Source organism: Labeo rohita, chromosome 9, assembly GCF_022985175.1.
Source record: "Labeo rohita strain BAU-BD-2019 chromosome 9, IGBB_LRoh.1.0, whole genome shotgun sequence".
Classification (NCBI taxonomy): domain Eukaryota; kingdom Metazoa; phylum Chordata; class Actinopteri; order Cypriniformes; family Cyprinidae; genus Labeo; species Labeo rohita.
This window is the reverse complement of record NC_066877.1, coordinates 31,169,326-31,183,080: the sequence shown is the minus strand read 5'-3', so window position 1 is coordinate 31,183,080 and position 13,755 is coordinate 31,169,326. Positions and strand designations below refer to the sequence as shown.

Sequence of the window (13,755 nt, the reverse complement as noted above, 5' to 3'; positions counted from 1 at the left end):
CTTTCATACAGAGCAGAAAAAGACTGTTTATATCAAAACCACATACTTCTATGCATTCAGCTGACTTTTTCCCTCTCAATTGCAAGTTTATATCTCACAATTCTGACTTTTTCTTGTAATTGAGAGTTTATATCTCACAATTCTGACGTTTTCTCACAATTCTGACTTCTTTACTCAGAACTGTGAGATGTAAACTCACAATTGCAAGTTATAAAGTCCAATTTTGTTGGACTGTTTTTTGACAACTGTGAGTACATATCTTGCAATTGTGACTTTACAACTTGCAATTGTGAGTTTATATCTTGCAATTCTGAGAAAAAAATTGCGAATTGCGAAATGCAAACTCACAATTGTGAGAAAAAAGTCAGAATTGTCAGATAAAATTTACACTGATTTTATTTAAGATTTACACTGAAGGTCTCTGCATGAAGGAAAAATCTGAGTTTTTACTTTCATAACTTTCCAATTTGAGAGTCAATTCTGATCAGCTTTTGCCAGTCTGGGAAAAAAAATTCTCTGTCGCAAATGCAATGGAGGCATCCACAAAAAGGGCCATTCAGATCTACACACACTGGCTGAGATCCGTGCATCCCAAGTGTCAAACGAAACGGAGGTCAGGCTGACGCTATTGTCCTGTGTACGGCCCCGTGTGCCCAGCCATCACATGTAACCCAACACTTGTGCCGCTCTGCCTGGCACTGCACCACCAGACCCCAACCTGCCGTCGCTCAGCAACCTTTTCTAATTTAAGTCTTTACATATATTTTCAACCAAAATATTAAGCAACGGTTTTCAGCATTGATAATATGAAATGTTTCTTAAGAAGCAAATCATCGTATTAGAATGATTTCTGAAGGATCACGTGACACTGATCCTGAAAATTCAGCTTTACATCACAAATTAAAATCAGAATTTAAAATGTTAAAATTAGAAAATCATAATGTGTATAAATATGTAATTATAATAGTAATAAATGTTTTTATAGTAATAGTAATATCCTTGTTTATACAGAGAGAGAGAGAGAGAGAGAGAGAGAGAGAAAGATAAAAAATTCTATCAAAAGATTTCTGGGTCACCACGCTGAGTATTTTATGGAATTGTATGGTATTGTTTCTAACATGCGAAAAAAGTGACTTTTTATCTCACAATTCTGGCTTTTTTTCCTCAATTACAATTTTATATTTTGGAAGTCTGAAAAAAAAAAAAAAAAAAAAAAAAAAAAAAAAAAAGCCAGACTTATATAAACTTCACAATTACACTCTTAAAAATAAAGGTGTTTTAAAAGGTTCTTCATAGCAATGCCATTGGAAGAACCACTTTTGGTTCCACAAAGAACCATCTCTTTCTTACTATTTTATATTCTGAAGAACCTTCTTACGCCAAAAAGAACCTTTTGTGAAACAGAAAGGTTCTTCAGATGTTTAAGGTTCTATATGGAACCATTTAGACAAAAAATGTTCTTCTATGGCATCATGAAGCACCTTTATTTTTAAGAGTGTACCTTTTTTATTTCTTATTCTGTGGCAAAAACAACATTAAAAAACGTAAACAAAGAATTCTGAGCAAAACAAATCAGATTTTTTAGAAATATCTGAAATTGCAAGAAAAAAGTATCACGCAGAATAATGAGATAAAAAAAAATCACAGTACATTACTTGCAAGAACTCTTCTGAGGGGAAAAAAAGTCAGAATTTTGAGATAAAAATTGTAATTGCGATTTTTTATTTTTTTATTCTGTGGAAGAAATTAGCTTCAATATTATTTCCTTTAATAAAAAAGCCTTACCAGGAAAAAAAAAAGTCCTGATAATTTACTCATCCCTACAGTATGTGATCCAAGATGTTCATGTCTTTCTGTCTTCAGTTACTGGATATTAAGGTTTTTGAGAAAAACATTCCAGGATTTTTCTCCATATAGTGGACTTCAATGGGTGCCAACAGGTTGAAGGTCCAAACTGCAGTTTCAATGCAGCTTCAAAGGGCTCTACACAATCCCTGTAGCCAAGGAATAAGGACCTTACCTCTGTCATTCTCTAAAAAAAAATTAAAATGTATATGTTTTAACTACAAATGCTCACATTGCACTAGCTCTGCAATGTGTGTCCACGCCCTCACACATTATGTAATTAGGTCATGCATGGTTAGTCCTTCGTCTGCGTACTCCAGTTCAAAAAGGGTAGACCAGGGAGAAAAAAACTCCAAAATCGTTCAACATCGTTGTTTTAACTTTTTTTGTAAAGGGCGTTTGACTTTCTTTGCATGTTCGTTTTTTAAACACTTTTAACCACATTTGTGGTTAAAAAAGACATTTTTTTTTTTTTTTTTTAATAAAAGGATATATTGTTTTACTAAATAAGACCCTTATTCCTTGGCTGGGATTGTGCAGAGCCCTTTGAAGCTGCCCTGAAACTGCACTTTGGACCTTCAACCCATTGGCTCCCACTGAAGTCCACTATATGGAGAAAAATCCTGGAATGTTTTCCTCAAAAACCTTAATTTCTTTGTGACTGAAGACAGAAAGACATGTACATCTTGGACCACATGGGAGTGAGTAAATTATCAGACAATTTGTATTCTGGAAGTGAACTTCTCATGTACTGGAAAACACTGTAGATGAATAATAATTTACAGGGCATTTTCACAGTTTTTCTGCTGAGCGTGCAATGCAAAAATAGATTTAGCACTGAATCTCCACCTGCAGCTGCGCTTCTGCTACACAGCACCACAAAACCAACACGGCTGCAGATGTGAGGTTTGTGTAACAGGCCTGAAGCAGTATGACTAAAAGCCACAGAGCCTGACAATAGCAGGCAGGGTCTCGACATCTCTCACCTGATGCAGGTTGATCAACACATCTGTCTCGGGGGCATGGCCTCCTGTCGCCATGGGGACAGGGAGGGGCGCAGCTGCGGGAACACGGGGGGGTCCGGGATCAGCCCTTCTCTTTCACGGCTGGATTTCCAGTCAGCCTGTGGGGTGGCATAACCTGTAAGAGCGAGACCACGTTAGGTTGTAAGAGAGACGCTGAGACACTAAAACAAGATAGGAGCAAGGGAGCAAGGGAAGAATGTTACAGAAGGTTTTCAGGATAGACAGAGAAGGCATACATAAATCTGTTTCCAGTTCTTATGTTACAACACAGGGGCTCATCAATAACCACTGCACTCGTCAAGAGACATTATATTGATCGCATTAAGTTGTTAATCAATGAAACAAGCATGTTGACAGTGAGAAAAGTGTTACAGTGTTTGTCTTCACCTGGCTGGTAAGTTAAGATCATTTTCATGAGTCAGTTCAAAGTCAACGTATCTTTTTAATTTTGCTCAAAGAGCATTTTTATATATCAAAATGTTTTAGGAAAAACATATGAATGTACTATGACTATTTATTACTATCCGTTGTTGTATTTTAGTGTTGAAATGAAAATAATAATTTATTTTGTCTCTTATGTTTACCAAGTCTGCATTTATTTGATAAATAATAATAACAATAATAATACTGTCAAATATTATTACAATTTAAAATAACTATTTTTAGTTTTAATATATTTTAAATGTAATTTATTCCTATGACCGACATTCCTATAAATCATTCTAATATGTGACTCTGGACCACAAAACCAGTCATAAGTAGCATGGGTATATTTGTACCAATAGCCAACAATACACTGCATGGGTCAAAATTATTGATTTTTTTTTAAATGCCAAAAATAATTAGGATATTAAGTAAAGATATTCTGTAAATTTCCTACTGTAAATACATCAAAACTTAATTTTTGATTAGTAATATGCATTGCTAAGAACTTCATTTAGACAACTTCAAAGGCAATTTTATCAATATTTTGATTTTTTTGCACTCTCAGATTCCACATTCAACAGCTGTATCTCGGCCAAATACTGCCCTATCCTAACAAACAATGCTTCAATAAAAAGCTTACTTATTCAGTTTTCAGATAATATACAAATATCAGTTTAAATAAATTGACCCTTATGACTGGTTTTGTGGTCCAGGTTCACATTTGCTGATTTGCTATCATTCTAATATGCTGAAAAAAAAACTCGTAAAAAATGAAAATGCCAATATTACAAAATATAACATTAAAGAGTGTATAAATCACTTGTTTTTTCTGAAGAAACATTGTCCAACAGTGACACCAGCAGGTAAACTTACAGCGGGAATCTGCGTCTCTTTTCCCGCCCCTGAGCCCACTGAGTTTTAACAGACTAAAGCATGTGGTGAGTTTGGTGGGGGGGTAACTGAGAATGAATAGGGGAAAGTCATGAGAGGAGACAATGCCTCCATCGTGATATGAGTGGATATGACTAGTTATGATCGGCTGTGATTAGTTCACGTGAAAAATCCCACCTCTTGTGTTTGTGCGTGTTCATGAACAATATAATAGCATTAATGGGAAGACTCATTTTTAAAAAGTAAGTAAACAACTCACACACTTAGATATAACCACTTTGTTGGGTCATAATAAGACTTAAAATGGTATGAAGACATGATCTGTTTTTAGTGAGTAATCAGTTTGGTGAAATTTAAAGTAAATATTTGTTTACAAAAATTTGTTGATTACATTGTTAATGTAAAAATATAAAATAGAATTTTTTTCTGATAGTGTAAGTAATGTTTATTTAACCAAGAAAATGTGACGAGGACATGAGTTTACATTTGATTTAAAAGAAAATAAATAAATAAAATAAATCATCTAATAAAATCACCCAGCCCTAACTATGACAGGAAAGGCACAGATGGGATACTCATGAAAAGGTCAAGCCTTGACAAAAAACAAAGCCTGTTGAGCATCTGCTCTTGTGTGTGTGTGATTCTCTCTAACCCAGAACCCTTGTGCTCAACCAGTAATCACACACACTGATATATCAGACAGGCAGATTAATTGGACAATAACTGGCAATTTTGAGTTTATCAGCATTGGCAAAAACTTATGACCAAGTAACAGTAATGTTAGCCTCTCCTTTGTGTCAGTTCAAGAATCTACCATCTGTTCTGATACTTTTTAGTCAAATACTTTTTTGCCAGTGACTATTTGCACTAATTGTAAATAGTGATGGATGCTACTTACACTAAGCGCAAATAGAGATGGATGCTATTTACACTAAGTGCAAATAGCAATAGATTCTATTTACACTACATGAAAATAGCAGTATTTTTTTTTTGCGATATGCTATTTACACTAAATGCAAATAGCTATAGATTCTATTTACACTATGTTAAAATTTCTGCTATTTATACTACTTATTGCAAATAGTGGCATTTATATGCACCTCAATATTGTAGTACATTATAAAACAATAATAACAATGCAATAATAACATATTGAGTGTAAATTATAATTTGAATTCAAATTATTAAAAGGATGTTACCTTACTGGGAAAATATAAGCCCTCCCTACACCTACCCTAACCCTACCCGATACATTATTTTCAACTTTCAGATTATTATTATTTTTTATTTATTTATTTATTTTAAATAAATTGCCTTTCCAATGTGATATGAGATTTGAAAAGAGAGGGGAAAAAAGTTCAGCAACAGGCAGATTCGAACCCAGGTCGCTCGCGTCAAAAATAACTACAGCACGTGTTTAACCATCTGCACCATCGGAGCTGTTGTTAGACGATTGTCTTCTGTATTGTTAACTGGCCCAATCACACATTGGTGGGCAGAGCTAGTGTAAATAGCCTCTGCCAACAAGGCGTGCTATTTGCACTTAGTGTAAACAGACACTCTACTTTTATATAATGACCACTGAACTGTATTTATCATATCACTCTGAAATCCCTCTCTTATTGTACTAATGCAAGTTAGAAGAGCTAACTGGTGTCATTTTTCATCTAAGAAAGATTACTGACTTCAGAAAAAGTGGCCTTTGATAAGATGGCGAGAAGTTCACAAGTCTCAGTTACAACAAGAAAAATAAAGCATCAACTGAAAGAACAACAAACTAGTAAGAGATGAAGAGTTGATGAAAAACAAATAATTAAAAAGTAATTAAATCATAAAACTTAAAATAAATTAAAAAAAACAATCAATAGGCCTATAAAACACTTAATTACCTGCGTGTCATTTGACCATTAATCAATACCAAAGAACTGTAAACATGCAAATGTGTGGTTAAATTATTGAAATATCAAAGGAGAACAAAAAAATCCAGAACAAAAATATACAGATAATGTATTCACCCCGTTGTCATCCAAGATGTTCATGTCTGTCTTTCTTCAGTCGTAAAGAAATTATGCTTTTTGAGGAAAACATTTCAGGATTTTTTTCCATATAATGGACTGATATGGTGCCCTGAGTTTGAACTTCCAAAATGCAGTTTAAATGCAGCTTCAAACGATCCCAAATGCGGTTGTAAATGATCCCAGGTGAGGAAGAAGGGTCTTATCTAGTGAAATGATTGGTTATTTTCATAAAAATAATACAATTTATATACTTTTTAATGTCAAGCGCTCGTCTTGTCTTTCTCTGCCTGAACTCTTTGTATTCTGACTCAAGACAGTTAGGGTATGTCGAAAAACTCCAATCGTATTTTCTCCCTCAACTTAAAAAAAAGATTTCAAAATCATCCTACATCTCTGCAGAAGTACCGACACAGTCTATGCAAAGTGAACATGCAAAGAAGATCAAACACCCTTAACAAAAAAGGTAAAACAGCGATATAGGACGATTTTGAAGTTTTTTGACATACCCTAACTGTCATAAACTGGAAAAAAAAAACAGAGTTCAGGGAGAGTAAGACAAGACGACTGTTTGAGATTAAAAGTATATAAATTGCAGATTGTTTCACTAGATACGATCCTTCTTTCTTGGCTGAGATCATCTGAAGCCGCATCTGAACTACATTTTGAAAGTTCAAAATCGGGGCACCATACCAGTCCACTATATGGAAAAAAATGTTGAAATGACAAGGGGGTGAGTACAATATCCGTAAATCTTTGTTCTGGAAGTGGACTTCTCCTTTAAATGTAATATCAGAGGGTACTTGAAGTAGATATTTTAGGTCAGATGGATTCAGCTGATAGACTAGAGTGGTGTGGATTATTGTGATGCTTTTATTAGCTATATGGACTCTCATTCTGATGGCACCCATTCACTGCAGAGGTTCTGTTGGTGAGCAAGAGATGTAATGCTTTCTGATGAAGAAACAATCTCCTCTACATCTTGGTTGGCCTGAGAGTGAGTATGTTTTCAGCAATTTTTCATTTTTGGGGTTGAACTACTCCCAAGATGAAAGTTTATGCTCATATTAAACAGTGAGGTAAAATGTGTTCTCATATTGTCTTTTTTATCAAATTCATTGTTACAAAAAGGATTGATGCAATCGGTATCGCATTATACAGCATTTGTGAGTGTATGGTGCAAGTGTGCTGTGTGATTGTGCAATCGTGACAGTGTGCACTCTGCATCTGTAAGTCCAGTGTCTGCTGTATGATAAACAGCTCTTATGGGAAGCTGGCACTGATGACTCATGTCTTGAGTTTGCGTCACTGCAGGCAGCCCTAGCATACAACTCATTTATGCCAAACCGCACCCAGCTGGATGTCATTTCAGCATCATCCTGCTGGAATGCAGCTTCATGATGGACTGCTAAACGTCAGTGGCATCTCCATGTGCCAGCATCACGCATCAAAACACGTTATCTCTAGACTGAAACGTCACACTTCTGCTGCCTTGGAAACATTATCATGAATCCACCCAAATCTAAGAACAGCGATGCCAATCGGACCGAAATTAAAAGAATTGGTTAATCTTCTCATCACTGAGCTGGCATCATTTCTCATGGGAACATTTTACTGCTCAGACGTTGCTCTTTAATAGCTCAGAAGTTGTCACACTGCAATGAACAAATTTTATGCACTTTCATGTTAAGCATAAACATAATGTTTATATTTAGAAGATTTGACCTTTAAAATTTTGTTAGATTTTTGCTTAAAATGAGAAAAATCTACGCTGAAATTCTACAAACTCTAAAAAAAATTAAAGCTTACTTATTAGCATCTATATTTCCATTAAAATCCTTTAGAATCTATGGAACCTTTCCATTCTACAAAAAGTTCTTTAAAGATTCTTTTAATATATTCAAACATGTTTAGAATGGTTCTTTTAAGAGCTGTTGCCTGAAAGGTTCTTTGGGGAACCTAAAATGGTTCTATGACATCACTTTTAGAACCTCTATTTTAAAATTTTATATATTTTCAAAAAGCCTTATCTTATACATTTTTAATGTTCCATTTTTAAGCATGTTTTTTATGGTTTTACTGGAAAATATAAACAAAGGCACATTATCACTTTATCTTATGCCCTCAGATCATGTGGTCTTGGAAGAATCTGATGAGAAATGACTGAACTCATAATTAGATCTCTGTCCTTTGCAGACTGTAATGATTTGGCAAATTTGAGCACTGTTTGGACAAAGTCTCCCTTCGCCAACACCAAAGAAACTGGGAGTGTCAATAATTCAGATGATTTTGGCAGCTAAAGCACAGTTAGAGGTCTTCATCATTAAAGTGTACATGGACAAAGAATAGCCTGTAAAAATAAAATAAAATAAAATAAAATAAAATAAAATCCTCTCCTGACAGATATAATGGGCATTAAAGAAAAAAAGTAGCCTACAATAAGGATCACTATACGATGCTTGTCTTTTTTGATGTTGTATTTAAAAGCATAAACAGCTGGGAATATACTTGGCAATTTTTTGGTTTATGCTCGATTGGAAGAAATAAAATGCAGGACCACATTAATGAGCCCTAATTGAAGCAGGACCATGTGGGAACACATTCGCTGTAAACAGGGAGCAAGTGTATCTACTCAAAGTAAAATTCGTAGGGAGTGGGCGGGTGTGGAATGAAATTTGCAGTAGTGGGATGGAAAAATCAGTTCATGCAGACCTTGGCGCTGCAGCGAAAAAGTGTCCGGGAGAGAGCTCAGCGCTGCACAGATATGATGCTGTAGGCCTAGATCTTAAGAAACTGTAGTATTTTAAATAAAATAATTTTAAAATATCTTATTCTGTTAAATTCCAAGTCATTGTGTGGCTAGAGGAAACATGAGACTTAAGAGTTTTTTTTTTTTTTTCCAGGAGAAAATTCAGGACCAAATGTTCATTTGCTCATTTGCCCCACTTAAGCTATGAGTGCTGTCTAGAGGAAACAGCTGAGACACTAAAAAGATCTTTTATGTTATTTCTTATTTTTCAATCCTACACCACTAAAATTGAAACAATAAAAATATATAAATAAATAAATAAATCTGATACTTGAAATAAAATGAATGTTTATATATACACACAATTACACAACAAAATTACTAAAACTTTCAAATTTAACTAAAATAAACTAAAAAGAATAAAAATATATTTACATTATTAAAAAAAACTATAGAAGTATCTCAATTATAATAAAATAACACTGACATACACTGCAAAAATGATTTTCTTAATTTTTTCCTTGTCTTGCATGTACGAATATCTAAACATTCTTAAAACAAATTTCATTGAGAAACAAAATGACAAGATACTGTAAATAGTCTTGTATCCTGAAAAATGTATAAAAATTATGAGCATTTTTGCTTAAATCAGGGAACAATATCTGCTGATGGGGTCAGAGGAATGATCTTGTTTTCCTTTTGAATTAAGATTTTTCTGACCCCACTGGCAGATATTTTTCTTCTTACATTTTTCAGAAAACAAGACTTATTATCTCATGTCATTTCGCTTATGGAGTACACTGTAAAAAAAACAATTCCACAAAATTTAGGGTAAAAAACGGCAGCTGCGGTAGGTACGTTTTAGATTTTACTTTTTTTAGATATAATGTTAATATATCAACCTACTGAAGTACTCAAATCTGTTTTGTACCTTTGTAATACACTGATAACCACCAAAAGCAAGTGGTCACAAGAAAGTCACATGACAAACCAAAGCCCATCATAAGCAGCTTTTAAATACTAACATTAATAGAAGATGCAAAGTGTCATTCACACAAACACCAAACACCATCATGGTAACACACATGAAACTGAAATCATGCGATAAACATTAATTTAACAACATTAGATGTAACATACAACCCTAATGTACAAAACTGATAAGAAAAAAACTAAGAAGAAACATAGTTATTTCAACAACAACAACAAAAACACACACACACACACACACAATTTAAAAATGTAACACAGGGAATTCTGGGAATGTCAATTTACTGTTATTCACTGTAAATTGTATGTTCTTTTTCACTTACGAAAACAGTAGAATACCGTAAAATGTCCAATACAGTTTTTTTACCGCATATATAGCAGGGGAACTTACCGTTAACCATTTAACAGGTTTTTACAGTAGCATTTTTACAGTCTTTTACCGTTAAATTCATGGTAATTTTTTACAGTGTAAATTTATCTTCATTTAACAATGTTTAGATATTTGTACTGGAAAGTAAAGGTCCTTGCGTACTGAGTCCAAAATTCTCATCTGAAAATTTAGCATGTTAAAAAATAAATATGGTCCAGCGTTGTGTCAATCACGTTTACACACTGCCTTCCGTCCATAATTTAAAAAAATATATAAAATTCTGGGTTTTTTTGCATACAAAAGAACTGCATACATTCTACACGGGAAGACAAAAGTCATTATTTGCAAGTGTAAATATGTCAAGACCCAGTTGATTGATGGAAATTGTTTAAAAAAAAAATGCTTAAAAACAACTTATTTCTTGTTTATAGGATGCCTTATTTAATCTTGCTGGGTTGCAACTCTAAATCAGGAGCATAACTATGTTTTGGGGTCTTCACCCCTCTTTGCCATCAACGTACAGTACACACAGCAGGAAATGGCCTATCTGACATATTTATAGAGCAGCAGCAGACTATTTCATCAAATGATTCACTTGCCGTCTGCAAATAACCGAAGTGGAAAACTGCTATTAATATACAAGAGCACGCTCAGGGCATCATGGGAAAAATTAATAGTCCTGCATGTCGGCAGAATAGATGATTCGCGCTCACCTGGGAAAGCAGCAGGTTCCCCTCATGCTTGTAAACACCTTTAGAATTGCTGATCCAAAATAAACCCGGGCATCTTCCCTATCTGTTGTCCCGCGGTCGTTCTCAAGTCACAATAATGTTCAAGCTCATGTGAAGATGAAACTAACAGACACATGCATCATTTTGATAAGTGACCCTGTCTGCTTCCTGTGTGTCTGACCAGCACTCATCACGCACTTCCTCTTCACCGAGCCATCAAAGGACCACAAATGATTTATGAGCTGTACTGGCACACAGAGTTGCTTTTGTAAACGGAGATCAGCAAAAGAAATGGTCACTTGATGTTCCCTGCAGCTAGGACGGTCTATTATATGATTGCATAATGATATTCTTTCTAAATAAGAAGGAGAAAAAGAAAATAATGATGATCACTTTTGATATTGCATTATTGCATATAACATTCATTCCGCACTATAATAAAATGAAATGAATGTGAAGTGGTAATTTTCTGACAGGACATCAAGGCCTAATTTTACGGACATTTGTGTTAACCCTAAAACACATACAATGAAGCATAAAATGTAAAAAAAATGAGTTAAACACCTGTAAAAAAAAAAAAAAAAATAAATAAATATTTATATTAATTACAATACATTGTGCTCTACTTTTACAGATTGATTTATAGTGTGGGTAAAATAAAATAATAAAATAAAATAAACTAATAAGGTTTCATTAGTTAACGTTGTTTAACTACTTTAGTTAACATGAACTAAGAATGAGCAACAAATTTATTAATCTTAGTTAATATTAGTAATGTTAGTATATTAGTCATATAATATATTAATAATACTAATTTCAACAATTACTAATGCACTATTAAAATCAAAATGTGTGTTTGTTAACATTAGTTAATGCACTGTAAACTAACATGAACTAACAATGAACTACTGCATTTTTATTAACTAACGTTAACAATAATGTTAAATAGTGTAATAAATTTTTCATTGTTTGTTTATGTTTATTTATTTTTTTATTTATTTATTTTTTTAAGTGAGAAATCTTGTGGCACCCATCGGGCTCAAGCAGGATTAAAGTCAGTTTGAACTAGTGTTCAAATCCGAATTCTCATCTTTAAGGCCCCATCCCGGTTGACACACGACCCATTAATGGATTCACAAACATCCACATGCCTCTTCTACACCAGAGAAACGTGTGGGTCACATTAAGGTCTGCACAAATGAGTGTACGTGAGGGCCAGATGTTTGTTTCTGACGGAGCTCTAGGTGAATTATTAACGCTAATAGCCTCCTATCTTGAACAATTAAGCACGCAAAGCACAGAAGATTTAGCTAATGGCCCCCGGGGCCTTGGACTCTATAGAAACGAACCGCTTCCAGCTTTGTAACCCCGAATACCTCCACCTTTAGATGCCCTTAAGCGCCAGTCTGACTTTGGACGCGAAGCAGTCGGCTTACATCCTGAGTAGGGGCTTAGTTACAGCTGCACACATTCAGCTCAATGTAGGAAAGTGCGCCGAGTTCAGTCGCACTCAATGCAAAGGCGATTCCGCTTGTTACCCTGTCTTCCAGCTGTCTCCGGGTCCTGGATTTTACTACAGAGTGGTTCCACAGAGAGCTTTGGCTGTCTAAATAGAGCTCATCCAAAGGCTAATCACAGGCATGCCTGATTCCCCAGCCTCAACATGCTCTAAATAAAGAAATCCCCAATGCACTCGGCTCATAGGCTCTTTGGAGCCCTACCTTTACTATTTTGGAAGTTAAAAACCATAAGATACAGAAACTATGCACTATATCTTTTTGCTCGTTGCACTTCTGTCTGCTTTTAAGATGCATTGGGGAACAAATCTGAATCGGCTCTTTAAATGCTCATTTACGCTTCTCATCTGGATTTATGCCCATTTATAATGCTATTCTCCATCATTCCATCATCATTTGATGAATAACTGCTGGCACAATGAATAGAAAGTCCACACAAACAATGACATTAAACAAAACAATCAAATGAAATTACATTCACGCCTGCTTTCCATGGAAACTAACAGAGCAGCATTATAATGAGTTTGATGAATCTATCTATATATCTATCTATCTAGATATCAATCTATCTATAAGGTCTTTAACTCAGAAAAAGTTTACTGAAAACTGACAAGATTGAACATCAAAGCATTGCATCAGTCACTGATGCATTTGTCTCAGCAGCAGCAGACTAGTCGTGTTTCATTTATAAAGGAATCAGTGGTTTTGGATGAATCTTTAGAGTCAGCAGTTCTTGCAAATGAAGAAAAATTTTTGAAGAGAAATTCATTGTCATTCAATAAAGAAATAACACACTTGAACAATCTTCGATAGTCTTGTAGTATATTTATAGTATATTTAAAGGAGAACTCCACTTCCAGAACAATTTACAAATATATTACTCACCCCCTTGTCATCCAAGATGTTCATGTCTTTCTGTCTATAGTCGTAAAGAAATTATGGTTTCGAGGAAAACATTTCAGGTTTTTTCTGCATGTAATGGACTTGATTGGTGGCCCGATTTTGAACTTCCAAAATGTAGTTTAAATGCAGCTTCAAAGGGCTCTAAATGATCCCAGCTGAGGAAGAAGGGTCTTATCTAGTGAAACGATCTGTCATTTTTTTCGAAAAATAAAAAATTGTATACTTTTTAAGCACAAAAGCTTGTGTAGCACAGGGTCTGGGATGCGCGTTTTTACGATGCTATGATTTAGTGA

The 13,755-nt window shown here is 34.6% G+C and overlaps 1 protein-coding gene across 4 annotated transcripts in view; it reads right to left on the bottom strand.

The window, feature by feature from the left end:
- Positions 1–13,755, bottom strand: part of slc4a3 (solute carrier family 4 member 3) — a 97,975-nt gene that overhangs the window by 74,278 nt on the left and 9,942 nt on the right. For all 4 annotated transcript variants that reach the window (XR_007828405.1, XM_051119031.1, XM_051119032.1 and 1 more), the window contains exon 2: positions 2,832–2,985. Coding sequence is in view for 3 of the 4 variants with exons in the window: in XM_051119031.1 (XP_050974988.1) it covers positions 2,832–2,885 (54 nt within the window). In the remaining variant the exon portion in view is untranslated. The remainder of the gene's footprint in view (positions 1–2,831; positions 2,986–13,755) is intronic.